Below are 23,542 nucleotides of genomic sequence, written 5' to 3' on the forward strand. Positions count from 1 at the left end.
GTGAGCCACCATGCCCAGCTCACCCAGTTAATTTTTGTATTTTCAGTAAAGATGGAATTTCACCGTGTTGACCAGGATGGTCTCAATCTCCTGACCTCGTGATCTGCCCGCCTCGGCCTCCCAAAGTGCTGGGATTGCAGGCGTGAGCCACCATGCCTGGCCCACTTATTTTTCTTTTTAAGAAAATATTTTATCTACTTTAAGGAGAACTTTTCTGTTGTCATTAGGTGTTATCAACAGTTACAGTGAGTGGTGATGGGAAAGTTAATAAAGAATCTCTACATTAAGATTCTAAGAACATTTTAAAAAATGAGAATTAAATAGCTTTCTTTATTTTATATTAGAGGGCTTGCATGTTTTATTTATTTATTTTTTTAATTTTTTTTTTTGAGATGGAGTCTCGGAGTCTCGCTCTGTCACCCAGGCTGGAGTGCAGTGGCGTGATCTCGGCTCGCGGCAAGCTCCGCCTCTTGGGTTCATGCCATTCTTCTGCCTCAGCCTCCCAAGTAGCTGGGACTACAGGCGCCCGCCACCAGCCCGGCTAATTTTTTGTATTTTTAGTAGAGACGGGGTTTCACCGTGTTAACCAGGATGGTCTCCATCTCCAGACCTCGTGATCCACCCGCCTCGTACTCCCAAAGTGCTGGGATTACAGGCGTGAGCCACCGTGCCCAGCGGCTTGCATGTTTTCTTAAAAAGCTACAGAAATTTTCAAATATCTTCTTTCAGATAATAGTTGGTGGAGTGGCAAGTACATCACAAGATATGCATACTTACGCTGCCTGCACATTTTTGGCTGCAAGTATGAAAGATGGGAAGCAAGGAATTCAGAGAAATCAAGAGTCTGTTCAGCTTGGAGCAATTGAGGCCTGTGTGATGTGGCTACTAGAAAATGAATTCATCCAGAGTACAGAAGCCAGTGATGGAACAGAAGGTAAGTGTGACTTCTCAGTTGCAGTTTACGCACTTTTTCATCTTTAGTGAGAGTGTATGACTGCTCAGTGAATGGAAATTGTCTTTTCATGTAGTGTAAAAGGAACTTGATTTTTTGAGCAGCGTATCAACTCATTTTCAGTAAATCAGTATTGTATTTAGCAACTTCAGATCATTATTATAGAGCCTGCTCATACATTTTCATGCGCTGGATAAGGTACTATTTATAAAATTTATCAGCCGGGAGGGTTAGCATGGAATACAGAAAGATAGTATTTTGTTTTATTTTATTTTGAATGTTTGTTCCTCTGTTTCCTCACCCTAACCCTAAACCAGGAAAGGTGTATCATCCAACACATCTTGGTTCGGCTACTCTTTCTTCTTCACTTTCTCCAGCCGATACTTTAGATATTTTTGCTGACCTGCAAAGAGCAATGAAGGGCTTTGTTTTAGAGAATGATCTTCATATTCTCTATCTGGTAAGTTCTGTTTTAACGATTATGTTTGTGAAAATAGGGAGAAAAAAATAGATATATAATCCTGAACATCAAAGATACCCTAACAGAACATCTGGTCTGTTTTCCATGCCTAGGTTAGTACTGGTGGGAATAGAGAAGAGGTAAGAAGAGAATTGTTTTAAAGTAATAATCTAAATGTTCTAGTTACCTTTAAATTTATTTTCTCCAACCTCCTTTCAAAAAAGATTTGAGTTGTTTTATAAAAAATATATATTTTTACAATGTATAAAAGAACAGCAAAGGAAAATGGGATATCAGAAAATTAAAGATAAGATCATGATGTAAAACTCAAGCAAAGGTCTGTACACAAACATGCATGCCATTAAGTCATGTCCAATGCTGTTGTCTACTTTGATTCTGGGTTTTCTAGCAACCAAAAGAAAGAGGAAAGCTTGATTAGTGTTAATATTCATAAGATAAAAAACAAAACAAGTTTAGGAAAAACATTGCGTTTCCCTGCCTAAGAGAAATTTAGTCCTAAAAGGATACTTTGGAACTTAACATTGTTGATAAAAATCTCTATAATAAATGCAATAAGGAATTTTAAAAGTTTGTTTACATTAGACAATGCTCTGTGAATATTATTTTGTATAACAAATATATTAATAAGAATTGGATAGTGTTTGAGGTCATATTCTCTGGCAAGAACCTGATCAGAAATAATTAATTTTGTCAGTTAAGAGCAGATGCATGCATTTTGATAAGCAAGTGATAGGGGGAGGTGAGTGAAGTTGAAATTGTCATTAGAATGAAGGGGGCTTATCAGGAAATGTGTTTCAATAAAAAACACTATGTAGTGAGCAGAGGGGAAATGTCTAGACAGTGCCAATTTTCTTTTATTACAAACTCGCATAATACATGGGTGATAATAGGCTCAAAGGTCTGTGCCCAAGAATGTGGCTGGGAGGAATCTCAAAGCAGGTTTCACTGGTCATCTATCATGGCCTTAAAAATAAGTCTCATTTATTATACAGTGGCTAAGATTGTGGGCTCTAGGGTCAGACTGCCTTAGTTCAACTTTTGACCTCATCACTTAGTAATCGTACAATCTTGGGTAAGTACTTAACCTCTCTTAAGATTCCATTTCCTCATTTGTAAAATGGAGATAATAATACCCACCTCAGGGCTGATAGTCTTTGATGAATGTTTGGTATCTGAATAAATATTTAATAACATCTATTATTTCTAGTAAATTCTCCCATAAACATTATGCAAGTCATTTGCCAAATTACCTAACTACTCCTACTCCTGTTGCCTCTCTAAAACATGAAGACTGTTGGCAGTGTTAGTATGCTGAATGCTTGTGGTTAGCGGTCTTGTGTACTTCTCTCACCATTCGAGTTGTATGCCCTTCAAGAGTTAGTTGTGTTCCCAAACTTGTTCATGTCAGTTTGCTTCTGAGAAAATTAGGCTGAGGCAGAAGGATCACCTGAGGCCAGGAATTTGAGACCAGCATGGGCAACAGAGCAAGAATCTGTTGCTACCAAAAAATAAAAAATAAAAATAAAAATTAGTTGTGTGTGGTGGTGCATGCCGGTAATCCCAGCCACTTGGAAGGCTGAGACAGAAGAATCACTTGAGTCCAGGAGTTCTAGGTTATAGTGAGCTATGATCGTGCCACCATGCTCCAGCCTTGGTGACAGCAAGAGACCTCATCTCTTAAAAACAAACAAAAAAATATAAGTGAGGTAACTGAAAGCTCTGAGAAAAAGTTACAGGAGTTTAGACAGGGAAGAAACTAAAAGGACACTGCTCAAAGTTTATTTTGCAATTATCTCTAATTTTTATTTATTTATTTATTTTTTTGAGTAGAGTCTCACTCTGTTGCCCAGGCTGGAGTGCAGTGGCACAGTCTTGGCTCATTGCAACCTCTGCCTCCCAGGTTCAAGCGATTCTTGTGCTTTAGCCTCCTGAGTAGCTGGGACTACAGGTGCATGCCACCACACCTGGCTAATTTTTGTATTTTTTAGTAGAGACAGGGTTTTACCATGTTGGCCAGGCTGGTCTTGAAGTCCTGACCTCAAGTGATCCACCCTCCTCGGCCTCCCAAAGTGCTGGGATTACCGGTGTGAGCCATCGCACCAGGCCAACGATTATCTTTAATATCTAACTTCACATTACAAAACATAAACTGGATTTCTTAGACAATGTATTGTGGTTATGGTTTAAGAAAGCCATGGTAAATTCTAATCAACAGACTCATGCTCAAAAGGCCTTGACCCCTAGCTGAAAGCATTGGCAATTAAAATACATTTATGTTTTAAGTTAGACAAAACATTTAGTGTTTGCATGTACTGTTTTATATTTTGAATATATAAAACATTTCTGTGATTCAAAATTCAGAACTATATAAACAGGAATAGACAGAGAAGTCTGACTCCTATATCCATCCCTTCCATGCCTTTTCCACCCACCTTTCATAGATGACTGTTTTCATTCATTTTTTAATGTATCTCTTCTCTTTTTCAATTTTACAGAAATCATCAGACATACATATTCTTCACCTTTTTTATACAGAGGGTAGCATGCTGTATACATTATAACTTTTTTTTTTCTTAACAGTGTATCTTGGAAATCACTTCATATCAATTCATTTTTTATTCTTTTTTATAACTCTATAATTCTGTTGTGTAGGTGGATGTACCGTTGTTTATTCTATCAGTTCCCTATTGATGGACATTTGGATCATTTTCAGTATTTTGTTGTGGCAAGTTATGCTGCAGTAAATAACGTGGTACACACAGTGTTTAGTTTTTATGGAGGTGTATCTTTAGGAAAGACTCCCGGAAGTGAAATGTAAAACCATAAGTGATTTTGGTTTTGAAAAGTTGACCTCTGTAGAGTTTGTATCATTTTCCTGTTTTACCAGTGATATATTAGAGTAGTTGTTTTTTCACAGCTTCACGAGTAGAGAGTATATGGTCAAACTTTTGTATTTTTGAGTGTAGTTTTAGTTTACATTTTTTTACATTATGAGTAAATTTGAACATTTTCCCCATTTATATAAAATGTCCAGAATGGCAGTCTATAGAAACAAAAAGTACATTTACTGCATTTGTAGTTACCCAGGGCTGGGGGAATGTGAGGAGGTTGGATGAAAATGGAGAGTGATTGCTAATGGGTACAGGGCTCCCCACCTCCCTCCCCAGTGAATTGTCCATGTCTTTTGCTCATTGTTCTGTTGTGTGTGTGTTTTTTTGTTTCTGTTTTGTTTTGTAGTTTTAAAGGTTTTTTTATATATTAGGGAGATTGGAGCTTTGTGGTATAAGTAGAAGGATTTTCCTCTTGGTTTTCCACTCGTCTTTTGACTTTGCTTATTGTATGTTTTGTCTAGTAGTTGAATTTATGAACTTTTGAATTAGTGAGAAATTTTTTTGCTCTGAGATTATTAAGGAATTCACCCACATTTTCTTCAAGTAATTGTATAGTTGTGATCTCCCTATTTTTTTTTTTTTTTTTTTTGAGATGGAGTTTCACTCTTGTCGCCCAGGCTGGAGTGCAATGGTGCAATCTCGGCTCACTGCAACCTCTGCCTCCTGGGTTCAAGCGATTCTCCTGCCTCAGCCTCCTGAGTAGCTGGGATTACAGACATGCGCCATCACGCCTGGCTAATTCTGTTTTTTTTTTTTGTTTTTTTTTTTAAGTGGAGATGGGGTTTCTCCATGTTGGTCAGACTGGTCTTGAACTTCCACCTTCAGGTGGTCCACCTGCCTTGGCCTCCCGAAGTGCTGGGATGAGCCACTGCCTGGCCTGCCCCTATTTTGAGCTCTGCTTCATTTGGAGTGTATTCTAGTACATGGTTCTTCAGTTTCATGTTTTTTTCATAATGGCTATCTGTAATCTCAGTATCATTTATTAAAAAATTCATTTACACAATGACTCAAGATGGCAACTTTTATCTTTTGTATTTCCATTTGTATTTGGGTACATTTCTTTTTTTTTTTTTTTTTTTTTTTTTCTTTTATTTTTATTTTTTATTTTTTATTTTTTATTATACTTTAAGTTCTAGGGTACGTGTGCACAACGTGCAGGTTTGTTACATATGTATACATGGGCCATGTTGGTGCACTGCACCCATTAACTCGTCATTTACATTAGGTACATCTCCTAATGCTATCCCTCCCCCTTCCCCCCACCCTACAACAAGCCCCGGTGTGTGATGTTCCCCTTCCAGTGTCCAAGTGTTCTCATTGTTCAATTCCCACCTATGAGTGAGAACATGCAGTGTTTGGTTTTGTGTCCTTGCAATAGTTTGCTGAAAATGATGGTTTCCAGCTTCATCCATGTCCCTACCAAGGAGATGAACTCATCATTTTTTATGGCTGCATAGTATTCCATGATGTATATGTGCCACATTTTCTTTTTTTTTTTTTTTTTTTTTTTTCTTTCTTTCTTTTATTATTATCATTATTATTATTATCATTATTATACTTTAGGTTTTATGGTACATGTGCGCAATGTGCAGGTAAGTTACATATGTATACATGTGCCATGCTGGTGCGCTGCACCCACCAACTTGTCATCTAGCATTAGGTATATCTCCCAACGCTATCCCTCCCCCCCTCCCCCCACCCCACAACAGTCCCCGAAGTGTGATGTTCCCCTTCCTGTGTCCATGTGTTCTCATTGTTCAATTCCCATCTATGAGTGAGAATATGCGGTGTTTGGTTTTTTGTTCTTGCGATAGTTTACTGAGAATGATGATTTCCAGTTTCATCCATGTCCCTACAAAGGACGTGAACTCATCCTTTTTTATGGCTGCATAGTATTCCATGGTGTATATGTGCCACATTTTCTTAATCCAGTCTATCATTGTTGGACATTTGGGTTGGTTCCAAGTCTTTGCTATTGTGAATAATGCGGCAATAAACATACGTGTGCATGTGTCTTTATAGCAGCATGATTTATAGTCCTTTGGGTATATACCCAGTAATGGGATGGCTGGGTCGAATGGAATTTCTAGTTCTAGATCCCTGAGGAATCGCCACACTGACTTCCACAAGGGTTGAACTAGTTTACAGTCCCACCAACAGTGTAAAAGTGTTCCTATTTCTCCACATCCTCTCCAGCACCTGTTGTTTCCTGACTTTTTAATGATCGCCATTCTAACTGGTGTGAGATGGTATCTCATTGTGGTTTTGATTTGCATTTCTCTGATGGCCAGTGATGGTGAGCATTTTTTCATGTGTTTTTTGGCTGCATAAATGTCTTCTTTTGAGAAGTGTCTGTTCATGTCCTTCGCCCACTTTTTGATGGGGTTGTTTGTTTTTTTCTTGTAAATTTGTTGGAGTTCATTGTAGATTCTGGATATTAGCCCTTTGTCAGATGAGTTGGTTGCGAAAATGTTCTCCCATTTTGTAGGTTGCCTGTTCACTCTGATGGTAGTTTCCTTTGCTGTGCAGAAGCTCTTTAGTTTAATTAGATCCCATTTGTCAATTTTGGCTTTTGTTGCCATTGCTTTTGGTGTTTTAGACATGAAGTCCTTGCCCATGCCTATGTCCTGAATGGTAATGCCTAGGTTTTCTTCTAGGGTTTTTATGGTTTTAGGTCTAACATTTAAGTCTTTAATCCATCTTGAATTGATTTTTGTATAAGGTGTAAGGAAGGGATCCAGTTTCAGCTTTCTACATATAGCTAGCCAGTTTTCCCAGCACCATTTATTAAATAGGGAATCCTTTCCCCATTTCTTGTTTTTGTCAGGTTTGTCAAAGATCAGATACTTGTAGATATGTGGCATTATTTCTGACGGCTCTGTTCTGTTCCATTGATCTATATCTCTGTTTTGGTACCAGTACCATGCTGTTTTGGTTACTGTAGCCTTGTAGTATAGTTTGAAGTCAGGTAGTGTGATGCCTCCAGCTTTGTTCTTTTGGCTTAGGATTGACTTGGCGATGCGGGCTCTTTTTTGGTTCCATATGAACTTTAAAGTAGTTTTTTCCAATTCTGTGAAGAAAGTCATTGGTAGCTTGATGGGGATGGCATTGAATCTGTAAATTACCTTGGGAAGGATGGCCATTTTCATGATATTGATTCTTCCTACCCATGAGCATGGAATGTTCTTCCATTTGTTTGTATCCTCTTTTATTTCCTTGAGCAGTGGTTTGTAGTTCTCCTTGAAGAGGTCTTTCACATCCCTTGTAAGTTGGATTCCTAGGTATTTTATTCTCTTTGAAGCAATTATGAATGGGAGTTCACTCATGATTTGGCTCTCTGTTTCTCTGTTATTGATGTATAAGAATGCTTGTGATTTTTGCACATTGATTTTGTATCCTGAGACTTTGCTGAAGTTGCTTATCAGCTTAAGGAGATTTTGGGCTGAGACAATGGGGTTTTCTAGATATACTATCATGTCATCTGCAAACAAGGACAATTTGACTTCCTCTTTTCCTAATTGAATACCCTTTATTTCCTTCTCCTGCCTAATTGCCCTGGCCAGAACTTCCAACACTATGTTGAATAGAAGTGGTGAGAGAGGGCATCCCTGTCTTGTGCCAGTTTTCAAAGGGAATGCTTCCAGTTTTTGCCCATTCAGTATGATATTGGCTGTGGGTTTGTCATAAATAGCTCTTATTATTTTGAGATACGTCCCATCAATTCCTAATTTATTGAGAGTTTTTAGCATGAAGGGTTGTTGAATTTTGTCAAAGGCCTTTTCTGCATCTATTGAGATAATCATGTGGTTTTTGTCTTTGGTTCTGTTTATATGCTGGATTACATTTATTGATTTGCGTATATTGAACCAGCCTTGCATCCCAGGGATGAAGCCCACTTGATCATGGTGGATAAGCTTTTTGATGTGCTGCTGGATTCTGTTTGCCAGTATCTTATTGAGGATTTTTGCATCAATGTTCATCAAGGATATTGGTCTAAAATTCTCTTTTTTTGTTGTGTCTCTGCCAGGCTTTGGTATCAGGATGATGCTGGCCTCATAAAAGGAGTTAGGGAGGATTCCCTCTTTTTCTATTGATTGGAATAGTTTCAGAAGGAATGGTACCAGCTCCTCCTTGTACCTCTGGTAGAATTCGGCTGTGAACCCATCTGGTCCTGGACTTTTTTTGGTTGGTAAGCTATTGATTATTGCCACAATTTCAGCTCCTGTTATTGGTCTATTCAGAGATTCAACTTCTTCCTGGTTTAGTCTTGGGAGGGTGTATGTGTTGAGGAATTTATCCATTTCTTCTAGATTTTCTAGTTTATTTGCATAGAGGTGTTTGTAATATTCTCTGATGGTAGTTTGTATTTCTGTGGGATCGGTGGTGATATCCCCTTTATCATTTTTTATTGCATCTATTTGATTCTTCTCTCTTTTTTTCTTTATTAATCTTGCTAGCGGTCTATCAATTTTGTTGATCCTTTCAAAAAACCAGCTCCTGGATTCATTGATTTTTTGAAGGGTTTTTTGTGTCTCTATTTCCTTCAGTTCTGCTCTGATTTTAGTTATTTCTTGCCTTCTGCTAGCTTTTGAATGTGTTTGCTCTTGCTTTTCTAGTTCTTTTAATTGTGATGTTAGGGTGTCAATTTTGGATCTATCCTGCTTTCTCTTGTGGGCATTTAGTGCTATAAATTTCCCTCTACACACTGCTTTGAATGCATCCCAGAGATTCTGGTATGTTGTGTCTTGGTTCTCGTTGGTTTCAAAGAACATCTTTATTTCTGCCTTCATTTCGTTATGTACCCAGTAGTCATTCAGGAGCAGGTTGTTCAGTTTCCACGTAGTTGAGCGGTTTTGAGTGAGATTCTTAATCCTGAGTTCTAGCTTGATTGCACTGTGATCTGAGAGACAGTTTGTTACAATTTCTGTTCTTTTACATTTATTGAGGAGAGCTTTACTTCCAAGTATATGGTCAATTTTGGAATAGGTGTGGTGTGGTGCTGAAAAAAATGTATATTCTGTTGATTTGGGGTGGAGAGTTCTGTAGATGTCTATTAGGTCTGCTTGGTGCAGAGCTGAGTTCAATTCCTGGGTATCCTTGTTGACTTTCTGTCTCGTCGATCTGTCTAATGTTGACAGTGGGGTGTTAAAGTCTCCCATTATTAATGTGTGGGAGTCTAAGTCTCTTTGTAGGTCACTCAGGACTTGCTTTATGAATCTGGGTGCTCCTGTATTGGGTGCATATATATTTAGGATAGTTAGCTCTTCTTGTTGAATTAATCCCTTTACCATTATGTAATGGCCTTCTTTGTCTCTTTTGATCTTTGTTGGTTTAAAGTCTGTTTTATCAGAGACTAGGATTGCAACCCCTGCCTTTTTTTGTTTTCCATTTGCTTGGTAGATCTTCCTCCATCCTTTTATTTTGAGCCTATGTGTGTCTCTGCACGTGAGATGGGTTTCCTGAATACAGCACACTGATGGGTCTTGAGTCTTTATCCAATTTGCCAGTCTGTGTCTTTTAATTGGAGCATTTAGTCCATTTACATTTAAAGTTAATATTGTTATGTGTGAATCTGATCCTGTCATTATGATGTTAGCTGGATATTTTTCTCGTTAGTTGATGCAGTCTCTTCCTAGTCTCGATGGTCTTTACATTTTGGTATGATTTTGCAGTGGCTGGTACCGGTTGTGCCTTTCCATGTTTAGCGCTTCCTTCAGGAGCTCTTTTAGGGCAGGCCTGGTGGTGACAAAATCTCTCAGCATTTGCTTGTCTGTAAAGTATTTTATTTCTCCTTCACTTATGAAGCTTAGTTTGGCAGGATATGAAATTCTGGGTTGAAAATTCTTTTCTTTAAGAATGTTGAATATTGGCCCCCACTCTCTTCTGGCTTGTAGGGTTTCTGCCGAGAGATCCGCTGTTAGTCTGATGGGCTTCCCTTTGATGGTAACCCGACCTTTCTCTCTGGCTGCCCTTAACATTTTTTCCTTCATTTCAACTTTGGTGAATCTGACAATTATGTGTCTTGGAGTTGCTCTTCTCGAGGAGTATCTTTGTGGCGTTCTCTGTATTTCCTGAATCTGAATGTTGGCCTGCCTTGCTAGATTGGGGAAGTTCTCCTGGATAATATCCTGTAGAGTGTTTTCCAACTTGTTTCCATTCTCCCCGTCACTTTCAGGTACACCAATCAGACGTAGATTTGGTCTTTTCACATAGTCCCACATTTCCTGGAGGCTTTGCTCGTTTCTTTTTATTCTTTTTTCTCTAAACTTCCCTTCTCGCTTCATTTCATTCATTTCATCTTCCAGGGCTGATACCCTTTCTTCCATTTGATCGCATCGGCTCCTGAGGCTTCTGCATTCTTCACGTAGTTCTCGAGCCTTGGTTTTCAGCTCCATCAGCTCCTTTAAGCACTTCTCTGTATTGGTTATTCTAGTTATACATTCTTCTAAATTTTTTTCAAAGTTTTCAACTTCTTTGCCTTTGGTTTGAATATCCTCCCGTAGCTCGGAGTAATTTGATCGTCTGAAGCCTTCTTCTCTCAGCTCGTCAAAGTCATTCTCCGTCCGGCTTTGTTCCGTTGCTGGTGAGGAACTGCGTTCCTTTGGAGGAGGAGAGGTACTCTGGTTTTTAGAGTTTCCAGTTTTTCTGCTCTGTTTTTTCCCCATCTTTGTGGTTTTATCTACTTTTGGTCTTTGATGATGGTGATGTACAGATGGGTTTTTGGTGTGGATGTCCTTTCTGTTAGTTTTCCTTCTAACAGACAGAACCCTCAGCTGCAGGTCTGTTGGAGTACCTGGCCGGCCGTGTGAGGTGTCAGTCTGCCCCTGCTGGGGGATGCCTCCCAGTTAGGCTACTCGGGGGTCAGGGGTCAGGAACCCACTTGAGGAGGCAGTCAGCCGGTTCTCAGATCTCCAGCTGCGTGCTGGGAGAACCACTGCTCTCCTCACAGCTGTCAGACAGGGACATTTAAGTCTGCAGAGGTTACTGCTGTCTTTTTGTTTGTCTGTGCCCTGCCCCCAGAGGTGGAGCCTACAGAGGCAGGCAGGCCTCCTTGAGCTGTGGTGGGCTCCACCCAGTTCAAGCTTCCAGGCTGCTTTGTTTACCTAAGCGAGCCTGGGCAATGGCGGGTGCCCCTCCCCCAGCCTCGCTGCCGACTTGCTGTTTGATCTCAGACTGCTGTGCTAGCAATCAGCGAGACTCCGTGGGCGTAGGACCCTCTGAGCCAGGTGCGGGCTATACTCTCCTGGGGCACCGGTTCCTAAGCCCGTCGGAAAAGCACAGTATTCGGGTGGGAGTGGCCCGATTTTCCAGGTGCCGTCTGTCACCCCTGGGAGGGGAACTCCCTGACCCCTTGCGCTTCCCGAGTGAGGCAATGCCTCGCCCCTGCTTCGGCTGGCGCACAGTGCGCTCACCCACTGACCTGCGCCCACTGTCTGGCACTCCCTAGTGAGATGAACACGGTACCTCAGATGGAAATGCAGAAATCACCCGTCTTCTGCGTCGCTCGCACTGGGAGCTGTAGACCAGAGCTGTTCCTATTCGGCCATCTTGGCTCCTCCCCCGTATTTGGGTACATTTCTAATTCCATTTGTCGTTGTGTATATTCCTGTTTCACTTGTTAGTCTGACAAAAGACCAGTTTGACTGGTTTTTGTGCCAGTGCCTCTGTTTTAATTAAAAACTTTCTGGTAGGGCAAGTTTCCCTTCATTGCTCTGCTTTTTCAGTGTTCATAGCTATTCTTTTTGGCTTACTGTATTAGTCCATTCTCACACTGCTATAAAGAAATTATGGAGACGGGGATATTTATAAAGAAAAGAGGTTTAATTGGCTCATGATTCTGCAGGCTGTACAGGAAGCACAGTGGCTTCTGCTTCTGGGGAGGCCTCAGAAAGCTTCCAATCATGGCAGAAAGTGAAGGGGAAGCAGGCACATCTTATATGGCCAGAGCAAGAGGAAGAGAGTGAGAGAGATGCGGGAGGTGCCACTCACTTTTAAACAACTAGATCTCACGAGAACTCACTATTGCAATGACAGCACCAAGGGGGGTGGTGTTAAACCATAAGAAACGGTCTTCATGATCCAATCACCTGCCACCAGGTGCTATCTCCAGCATTGGAGATTACATTTCAACATGAAATTCGGTGGAGACACATATCTATACTATATAAATCTACACTTGGGCCCCTAAATCTCATGACCTTCTCACATTCCAAAATACAATCATCCCTTCCCAACAGTCCCCCGAAGTCTTAACTCATTGCATCATTAACTCAAAAGTCCAAAGTCTCATCTGAGAGAAGGCTAGTGCTTTCCACCGATGAGCCTGTGAAATAAAAAAACTAAGTTAGTTACTCCCAAGATGCAATGGGGTTACAGGCATTGGATAAATACTTCCATTCCAAAAGGGAGTATCTGAGTTGGTTGGGTTGTGTAATCCTTTTTATGTTGCTAGATTTGGTTTGCTGGTATTTTCTTGCTAGTATTTTATTTGGTTTGCTAGTATTTTTGTCATAAGATACATTGACCTGTAATTCTGTTTTCTCGTGATGTCTTTGTGTGGTTTTGGAGTAATACTAACTGCGCAGTATGAGTTAGTGTGTCCGGAATTGGTGGGTTCTTGGTCTCACTGACTACAAGAATGAAGCCGCGGACCCTCGCGGTGAGTGTTACAGCTCTTAAGGTGGCGCGTCTGCAGTTTGTTCCTTCTGATGTTCGGATGTGTTCGGAGTTTCTTCCTTCTGGTGGGTTCGTAGTCTTGCTGGCTCAGGAGTGAAGCTGCAGACCTTTGCGGTGAGTGTTACAGCTCTTAAGGCAGCACGTCTGGAGTTGTTCGTTCCTCCTGGTGGGCTCATGGTCTCGCTGGGTTCAGGAGTGAAGCTGCAGATCTTCGCGGTGAGTGTTACAGCTCATAAAAGCAGCGTGGACTCAAAGAGTGAGCAGTAACAAGATTTATTGCGAAGAGCGAAAGAACAAAGCTTCCACAGTGTGGAAGGGGACCCCAGCGGGTTGCCAATGCTGGCTCCGGCAGCCTGCTTTTATTCTCTTATTTGGCCCCACCCACATCCTGCTGATTGGTAGAGCTGAGTGGCCTGATTTGACAGGGTGCTGATTGGTGCGTGTACAATCCCTGAGCTAGATACAAAGGTTCTCCATGTCCCCATCAGATTAGCTAGATACAGAGTTTCGACACACAGGTTCTCCAAGGCCCCACCAGAGCAGCTAGATACAGAGTATCCATTGGTGCACTCACAAACCTTGAGCTAAACACAGGGTGCTGATAGATGTGTTTACAAACCTTGAGCTAGATACAGAGTGCCGATTGGTGTGTTTACAATCCCTGAGCTAGACATAAAGGTTCTCCAAGGCCCCACCAGAGCAGCTAGATACAGAGTGTCGATTGGTACACTCACAGACTTTGAGCTAAATACAGAGTGCCGATTGGTGTGTTTACAATCCCTGAGCTAGACATAAAGGTTCTCCAAGGCCCCACCAGGGCAGCTAGCTACTGAGTGTCAATTGGTGCACTCACAGACCTTGAGCTAAATACAGAGTGCCGATTGGTGTGTTTACAATCCCTGAGCTAGACATAAAGGTTCTCCAAGGCCCCACCAGAGCAGCTAGATACAGAGTGTCAATTGGTGCACTCACAGACCTTGAGCTAAATACAGAGTGCCAATTGGTGTGTTTACAATCCCTGAGCTAGACATAAAGGTTCTCCAAGGCCCCACCAGAGCAGCTAGATACAGAGTGTCGACTGGTGCACTCACAAACCTTGAGCTAAACACAGGGTGCTGATTGGTGTGTTTACAATCCCTGAGCTAGATATAAAGACTCTCCATGTCCTCACCAGACTCAGGAGCCCAGCTGGCTTCACCTAGTGGATCCCGCACCGGGGCTGCAGGTGGAGCTGCCTGCCAGTCCTACGCCATGTGCTGGCACTCCTTAGCCCTTGGGTGGTCGATGGGACTGGGCGCCGTGGAGCAGGGGGCGGCGCTTGTCGGCGAGGCTCGGGCTGCACAGGAACCCACGGAGGCGGGGGAAGGCTCAGGCATGGTGGGCTGCAGTCACGAGGCCTTCCCTGCCGGAAGGCAGCTAAGGCTCGGCGAGAAATCGAGCACAGCGCCGGTGGGCTGGCACTGCTGAGGGACCCAGTATACCCTCCACAGCCGCTGGCCCGGGTGCTAAGTCCCTCATTGCCCGGGGCCGGCAGGGCCGGCCGGCTGCTCCAAGTGCGGGGCCCGCCAAGCTCATGCCCACCCGGAACTCCAGCTGGCCCGCAAGCGCCGCACACAACCCCGGTTCCCGCTCGCGCCTCTCCCTCCACACCTCCCTGCAAGCTGAGGGAGTGGGCTCCGGCCTTGGCCAGCCCAGAAAGGGGCTCCCACAGTGCAGCGGTGGGCTGAAGGCCTCCTCAAGTGCCGCCAAAATGGAAGCCCAGGCAGAGGAGGCGCCAAGAGCGAGCGAGGGCTGTGAGGACTGCCAGCACGGTGTCACCTCTCATTAGGATATATTTCTTCCTCTTCTGTTTTTTTTTGAAGAATTTGTTAAAGATTGCTATTAATTGTTATTTAAATGTTTAGTAGATTTCACCAGTCAAGCCACCTGGGCCTGGGCTTTACTTTGGAGTAAATGTTTTGATGATGAATTTAATCTTTTTACTTTTTGTAACTATTCAGAGTTTCGATTTTTTCTTCAATCGGTTTTGGTAGTTTGTGTATTTCCAGAAAATAGTCCACGTAGATTATCTAATTTGTTGGCATTTAGTTGTTCATAGTATTCCCTTATAATCCTTTTTATTTATGTAAGGATGGTGGGGGTGGTTCCTCTTTCATGCCTGATTTTAGTAATTTGAATCTTCCTGCATCATTTCTTGATCAGTCCAGCTAAATATTTTTCAATTTTGTTTTCTTTTCATTCTTTCTTTCAGCGGATCATCTGAGGTCAGGAGTTCGAGACCAGCCTGGCCAACACGGTGAAACCCTGTCTGTACTAAAAATACAAAATTACAAAATACAAAAATTAGCTGGGCGTGGTGGCACTCGCCTGTAATCCCAGCTACTCAGGAGGCTGAGGCAGAAGAATCACTTGAACCTGGGAGGCAGAGGTTGCAGTGAGCCGAGATTGCGCCACTGCACTCCAGCCTGGGTGACAGAGTGAGACTCCATCTCAAAAGTAATTTTTTCTGTACTGAACTTGCAGTTTATTTTGTCATTATTCCCTAAACAATACAGTATATCAGCTATTTACGTAGTATTTATGTGGTATTAGGTATTATAATTACGCTAGATGACTACTCTGTATATGGCAGGATGTGCATAGGTTATATACAGACACTATCATTTTATATCAGAGACTTGAGCATCCACGGATTTTGTTATCTGCAGGAGGTCCTGGAACCAATCACCCACAGATAACAAGAGACAACTATGCATTTTGCTATGGTTTGGTGGAGTTCTATAGATGTCTCTTAGGTCTAATTGACTTAGAGTGTTATTTTAGTCTTCTATTTCCTTTTGATTTTCTTAGTAGTTTATTCATTGTTGAAAGTCGGGTATTGAAGTTTTCAACTACAGTCGGTATTCTCAGGGAATTTGTTCCCCTGTACCTCTTTTACTGCTCTTTTTTGAATGAAGGGAATATTTTCTAGTATAGTCATTATTGCTTAAGGACAGTGATACATTCTGAGAATTGCATCTTTAGGCAATTTCATTGTTGTGTGAATATTACAGAGTGTGCTTACACAAATTTAGATGGTATAGCCTGCTACACACCTAGGATATATGGTATAACCTTACTGCTTCTAGGCTACAAACTTGTTTGGCATGTTACTCTACTGAATACTGTAGGCAGTTGTAATACAATGGTAAGTATTTGTGTATCTACACATTTCTAAACATAGAAAAGGTAATGCAACGTGCTAGATGTTTGATGACTATGATGTCACTAGGCAATATTAATTTTTCAGCTCCATTATAATCTTATGGGACTACTGTCATAGATGCAGTTTGTCATTGACCAAAATGTCATTATGCAGCACAAAACACTATGACATTTTAATTTTGCACATTTTTCTTTATATTTTTTGCCATTTTTTTTAGTGGTTACTTAAAGGATTATCAGGTACAGCTTAAAATTTATACTAACTTAATTGCAGTGAAATAAAGATGTATTCTTAAATAACTCTATTTCGATTCCTTTTTTTGTGCCATTGTTGTACTTATTACATCATTATGTGTTGCAAACCTAACAGTACATTGTTATACTTAGTATTTTATGTAATTTAATGTTTTTAGAGAAGCTGAGAGAAGAAAGGAGAGTAAATGTAGGTTTACAGAGTTTGCTTCATTAACATTCTTATTTATGATTGTGTTTTTTTCTTCATTTATTTCTGTGGATTTGGGACACCATCTCTTGTCATTTCCTTAGTCCAGTACAGCTTTGCTTCCACCTGCCTCCTGTGGGCTGATACTGTCGAATATATTGTGAGTTTTATATGTTATGGGCCCAACAATACAATTATATGCATATTGGCAGGTTGTGGTGGCTCATGCCTATAATCTCAGCACTTTGGTAGGCTGAGGCGGGTGGACCACTTGAGGTCAGGAGTTCAAGACCAGCCTGGTCATCATGGTGAGGCCCCATCTTTACTAAAAATACAAAAATGAGTTGGGTGTAGTGGTGCATACCTGTAATTCTAACTACTCAGGAGGCTGAGGCACAAGAATCACTTGAACCTGGGAGGTAGAGGTTGCAGTGAGCTGAGATTGTGTCCAGCCTGGGCAACTGACTGAGACCCTATCTCAAACAAACTAACAAACAAACCCAATACAGTACAATTATATGCATATTGTTTTATACGTTGCCTATCAGTCAGGAGAAGAAAAGAGAAATATGTAATGATACTGTTTTTATATGTACCCACATAATTTCCTTTGTTGACTCCCTTTTTTGTTTGGAATTGAAATATGGTTTTGGGTGAGTTTCTTTCAACCTGAAGAGCTTTCTTTATTATTTGTTTCTTTTTTTTTTTTTTTTTTTTTTTTGGAGACAGAGTCTCATTCTGTTGCCCAGGCTGGAGTGCAGTGGTGCAGTGGTGCAGTCTCTACTCACTGCAACCTCCGCCTCCCAGGTTCAAGCAATTCTCATGCCTCAGCCTCCCAAGTCCCTGGGATTACAGGCATGCACCACCACTCCTGGGTAATTTTTTTTGTATTTTTAGTAGATACAGGGTTTTGCCATGTTGACCAGGCTAGTCTTGAACTCCTGACCTCAAGTGATCCAATCCCCCCCACCCCCCGCCCACCCAGCCTCCCAAAGTTCTGGGATTACAGGCATGAGCCGCTGCGCCTGGCTAGCATTTCTTATAAAATGGATTTGCTAGCAAAATTTTCTCAGGTTTTGTTTATCTGGAAATATTTCTGTTATTTTTATTTTTGAAAAATAACTCTCCTTTATATAATATTCTTAGTTGAGGCTGGGCGTGGTAGCTCATGCCTGTAATCCTAGCACTTTGGGAGGCTGAGGCAGGTAGATGGCTTGAGCCTAGAAGTTTGAGACCAGCAACATGGTGAAACTCCGTCTGTACCAGAAAAATACAAAAATTAGCCAGGTGTGGTGGTATGCATCTGTAGTCCCAGCTACCTGGGAGGCTGAGGTGGGAGGATGGCTTCCGCCCAGGAGGTGGAGGTTGCAGTGAGCTGAGATTGTGCCACCGCGCTCCAGCCAGGGTGACAGAGCCAGACCCTGTTTCAAAAGAAAAAACAATGTTTAGTTGACAGATTTCTTTTTCTTTGAGCAGTTTGAATATGTCATCTCACTGCATTTTTTGGCCTTCTTGTTTCTGGTGAGAAGTTAGCTCTTAATCTTATCAGGTTTCTCTTACATATGATGACTTTTTCTTGCTGTTTTCAAGATTTTTTTTCTTCAGTTTTAATGTTTTGACTGTGATGCGTCTTTGTGTGGATGTCTTTGTATGTATCCTGCTTGGAGTTCACTGAGTTTCTTGGATACGTAGGTTAATGTTGTCCATCAAATTTGGAATACTTTTAGCCATAATTTCTTCAGATGATTTTCCTTTTCCTTTCTATCTTCTCCTGGTACTCATTATGCATATGTTGGTACACTTAGTATTTCCCATATTCCTTTAAGGCTGTGTTCATTTTTTCTGCTTTCTCCTCTCCCTCTTTCAGATTGCATAGTCTTTATTAATCTATTCATGTTTGCTGATTCTTTCTTATGCCAGCTTGGATATACTGTTGATCTCTCTAGTAAATTATCCATTTTAGGTCCAGGTTTGGTGGCTCACACCTTTAATCCTAGCACTTTGGAAGGCCAAGGCCAAGGCAGGAGTGTTATTTGAGTTCAAGAGTTCAAGACCAACCTGGGCAACATAATAAACCCCATTTTAGTTACTGCACTTTTTTTTTTTTTTTTTTTTTGAGACAGGTTCTTGCTTTGTTGCCCAAACAAGAGTACAGTGGCACAATTATGGCTCACTGCAGCCTTGACCTTCTGGGCTCAAGCAGTCTTCCCACCTCAGCCTCCCAAGTAGCTGGGACCACAGGCATGTGCCATCATCCCTGGCTAATTTTTGTATTTTTTTGTAGAGACAGTGTTTCACCATGTTGCCCATGCTTATCTCGAACTCCTGAGCTCCAGTGGTCTCCCCTCTCAGCCTCCCAAAGTGCTGGGTTTATAGGCATGAGCCACTGTGCCTGGCCAGTTATTGTACTTTTAACTCCAGAATTTTCATTTGGTTCTTTTAAAAATAATTTTCTCTTTATTGTATTCTCTACTTAATGAGACATTGGCATCATGCCTTTTACTTCAAGCATGGTTTTTGTTTTTGTTTTTACCATATTTATAATATTTGCTTTGAAGTCTTTACTTATTTCAATAGCTGGACCCTCTCAAAGGTATTTCTTTTCATTTCTTTTGCCTGCTTTTCCCCCTGTGTTTGAGACATACTTTCCTATTTCTTACGTGTTTCATAATTTTTGTTGAATCTTGACATTTTGGGTAATATATCAACTCTGAATATTGATTCTTTCTTCCCTTATCTCCTCTATGTTATTGATTCTTTCTTGAAAATTACTCAGAATACTTAAGATTGTACCTACAGTTAGAATATTGATATTAGAAGTGTCTATAATTAAAAACTTAGGTTCTGGCCAGGCGCAGTGGCTGATGCCTGTAATCCCAGCATTTTGAGAGTCTGAGGCAGGAGAATTGCTTGAAGCCAGGAGTCTGAGACCAACCTGGGCAACAGAATAAAACCCAGTTTCACCAAAAAAATTAAAAAATTAGGCAGACGTGGTGGCACTCACCTTGTAGCCCCAGCTATTTGGGAGGCTGAGGTGGGAGGATTGCTTGAGCACAGGAGGTTGAAGCTGCAGTGAACTAGATCCCAGCCTGGATGATAGAACAAGACCTTGTCTCAAAAAAAAAAAAAAAGACTTGGGTTCTATGAAATCCAGTTTGTATGCTTAGTGATCTCTTTCCATTTGTCCCGGCAGGGCATTGTTTGTGAATAAATGATGTTTCCATATGAATGAGGTATTATCACAGTTAGACATTTTTGTAAATCCTGAGGCCTTTGTCTTTTTATTTTAAGTAATTTTATTTTATTGTAATTTTTTTTGAGATGGAGTCTTGCTCTGTTGCCCAGGCTGGAGTGTGGTGGCACAGTCATAGCTTACTGTAGCCTCAAACTCCTGGGCTCAAGCGATCCTCCTGCCTTGGCCTCCTACAGTGTTGGGATTACAGGCATGAACCACCACAGTTGGCCATTTTATTTATTTTATTTTATTTCATTTTTTTAGAGACAGAGTCTCACCTGGTCAGTTGAGCTAGAGTGCAGTGGTGCAGTCATAGCTCACTGTGGCCTCAAACTTTTGGGTTCAAGTGATCTTTCCATCTCAGCCTTCTGAGTAGCTAGGACTACAGGCGCATACCATCATGCCTGGCATTTGTCTTTAATATGAAGGTTATGTATAATGGTTTTTTGTAATATAATGGTTTTAGTTAATGAATAATACTCTTCCTTTTAGGTTACACCTATGTTTGAGGATTGGACTACTATTGATTGGTATCGATTTTTCTGTTTATGGGAGAAGTTGCCAACTTCAATGAAAAGGGTGGCAGAGCTAGTGGGAGTTGAAGAGGGGTTCTTGGCCCGTTGTGTGAAAGGAAAAGTAGTAGCCAGAACTGAGAGACAGCATCGACAAATGGCCATCCATAAAAGGTAAACGTCAAGGTCTCTGGGCTCTCGGTATTTAACACAGTGTCTTGCATGTAGTAGATGCCCAGTTTATTGTAGTCACTTTCATTGTCAATAAAATCAAAATTTTGGCAGAGTATAAGATTTTTCAGTTATCTTCTTTTTCATTTTCTTTTTTTTTTTAATTTTGAAATGGAGTTTTGTTCTTGTTGCCCAGGCTGGAGTGCAATAGCGCGATCTCAGCTCACCGCAACCTCCGCCTCCCAGGTTCAAGCGATTCTGCTGCCTCAGCCTCCTGAGTAGCTGGGATTACAGGCATGTGCCACCATGCCTGGCTCATTTTATATTTTTAATAGAGATGGGGTTTCTCCATGTTGGTCAGGCTGGTCTCAAACTCCTGACCTCAGGTGATCCACCCGCCTCCGCCTCCCAAAGTGCTGGGATTACAGGCGTGAGCCACCACGCCCCAGCAAGTTTTCTATATTTACTAAATTTATTGGTATTTTAGTTTCTTTCTGCAGCTCACAGTTTAGCAGCCATTATATATAAAGATCTTATCTTTTAAGGTAGAATATTTAATTACCTCTCTTTTGTAAAGAAGGTGTTGATCAGAAGAACCACCAACTTACTGTGACTTCACCTGGGGTTATGCTTTATATCATGCTTAAAAGTGATTCATTACCAATAGAGAAGAAGAGCTAATTAAAAGATTCAGGTGGAAAAATTGGTACAGGCTGTTAGCTTCTTTGAAATATAATGAAATTGGGTGGGTGCAGTGGCTCACGCCTGTAATCCCAGCACTTTGGGAGGCCAAAGTGGGCAGATCACTTGAGGTCAGGAGTTCGAGACCAGCCTGGCCAATGTGGTAAAACCCTGTCTCTACTAAAAATACAAAAATTAGCCGTTTGTGGTGGTGTGCACCTGTAATCCCAGCTACTTGGGAGGCTGAGGTGGGGGAATTGCTTGAACCCAGGAGATGGAGGTTGCAGTGAGCCAAGATTGCACCACTGCACTCCAGCCTGGGCAACAGAGTGAGACTCCGTCTCAAAAAAAAATGATTTTTCTTAAAAAGCAGTCTGTAGTATATTATTTATAATATGGTTAAGTATAAATTTTATAAGGATTTATATACTTGGATTACTTTTGCTACTGTTGCCTTTCAAATCAAAATTGGATGCTATATTTATATTGTCATTTTATTGGAGTAATGATATACATGTAGCTGTATATCAAGTTACCTTTTAAATTTTTGTGTCATCACATTTCTTGAACCAAGTCTCATTTCTTGTTAGCAGCAGTTTTGAATATGGGCAACTTTTTGTTATACAGACATTAATTCTTTACTATAGTACTAATGCAAGTCAAAACTTGCTTTGCAAGCATTGACCTCAATCTTTGTCCAGTAACCCTATTTTCTATTAAGAATCTCACCACAGTGTATTATATAAGCCCTCCGTTGCCTTTCCAGTTCTTAGTCATTTTTCAACACACACTGTATCTCCTAGTAGGCGTGAAGTATCTCTTACCATGCTTTTGATTATTTATTCCCAGGTTTTTCACCAGTCTTGTGCTATTAGATTTAATCAGTGAAGTTCCCTTAAGGGAAATTAATCAGAAATATGGATGCAATCGTGGACAGATTCAGTCTTTGCAACAGTCAGCTGCTGTTTACGCAGGTCAGTTAAACAAAGGGTTTCACATTTATTTAATACTGTGATTTGAGGTTGAGTTAAGATTACTTTTTTTTTTTCAAATTCCATTTTATTGTAGGCTTCTTTAAAAGTGCTGTAATTTTGTACAGTTCTTGTCATCATCAGAAAATTCAAAACTATGGCTCCTCACGGCTCAGTACCATGTTACAGAGGATTGGTAACTAGCTGAATGTCTTGGCCTCTATTCCTTAGCAACCTGCTGACTATCCTCCTTTCTGTTTTCCTTTTCTTTTTCCTGTTGCAAGAAGAAACAGAAACAAAGTTCTCTGTGGTCTCCCCTTTCTCATTAAGGTACTGATTGCCAGGCACGGTGGCTCATGCCTGTAATCCCAGCACTTTGGGAGGCCGAGTCGGGTGGATCACGAGGTCAGGAGTTCAAGACCAGCCTGGCCAAGATGGTGAAACCCCATCTCTGCTGAAAATACAAAAAATTAGCCAGGTGTAGTGGTAGGCGCTTATAATCCCAGCTACTCGGGAGGCTGGGGCAGAGAATTGCTTGAACCCGCGAGGTGGAGGTTGCAGTGAGCTGAGATCGCACCACTGCACTCTCGCCTGGGTGACAGAGCGAGACTCTGTCTCAACAGAAAAAAAAAAGTACTGATTAATACATATTGTTGAGGAGAAGGATGAAAGATGGAGAGGGATTTCTGAACTCCTGTCTGACTGTTATAAAAATGATCTAAGGAACCACTGGTCTGCCTTAATGTATTAAACCCTAAGCAAACGAGAAATTCTGGGTCTGATTTTACTAAGGAATCCTTACAAGCCCTTAAGAAGGAAACTATGGGCTACAAGAGGGTGTGTTATATGTATAATAGGTTTCATCGTGAAGATATATGTTTATGAGGGAGTACTACGGGGAAGATGAGAAGAGGTAGTAGTAAGAAGGGAGGCACTCACTCTTTTTTTTTTTTTTTTTTTTGAGATGGAGTCTCACTCTGTCTCCCAGGCTGGAGTGCAGTGGCGCCATCTCGGCTCACTGAAAGCTCTGCCTCCCGGGTTAATGCCATTCTCCTGCCTCAGCCTCCTGAGTAGCTGGGACTACAGGCGCCCGGCACCATGCCCGGCTAATTTTTTCTTGTATTTTTAGTGGAGACAGGGTTCCACTGTGTTAGCCAGGATGGTCTCGATCTCCTGACCTCATGGTCCACCCATCTCAGCCTCCTAAAGTGCTGGGATTACAGGTGTGAGCCACCCGCGCCCGGCCGGGAGGGACTCACTCTTAGACTCACTGGTATCAAAGATGAAAGACTGCCTCTAGGGGTTTATGTTCTTGTAGGGAAGTGT

General features: G+C 41.4%; 1 protein-coding gene across 8 annotated transcripts in view; it reads left to right on the top strand.

Moving 5' to 3' along the window:
• The window catches only part of POLQ (DNA polymerase theta), a 123,058-nt gene that overhangs the window by 34,372 nt on the left and 65,144 nt on the right, over positions 1-23,542 (top strand). For all 8 annotated transcript variants that reach the window (XR_008523573.2, XM_024245112.3, XM_002813240.6 and 5 more), the window contains 4 exons: positions 730-934; positions 1,270-1,412; positions 20,374-20,567; positions 22,095-22,219. Coding sequence is in view for 7 of the 8 variants with exons in the window: in XM_024245112.3 (XP_024100880.3) it covers positions 730-934; positions 1,270-1,412; positions 20,374-20,567; positions 22,095-22,219 (667 nt within the window). In the remaining variant the exon portion in view is untranslated. The remainder of the gene's footprint in view (positions 1-729; positions 935-1,269; positions 1,413-20,373; positions 20,568-22,094; positions 22,220-23,542) is intronic.

The sequence above is a fragment of the Pongo abelii genome, chromosome 2, assembly GCF_028885655.2.
Source record: "Pongo abelii isolate AG06213 chromosome 2, NHGRI_mPonAbe1-v2.0_pri, whole genome shotgun sequence".
Lineage (NCBI taxonomy): Eukaryota > Metazoa > Chordata > Mammalia > Primates > Hominidae > Pongo > Pongo abelii.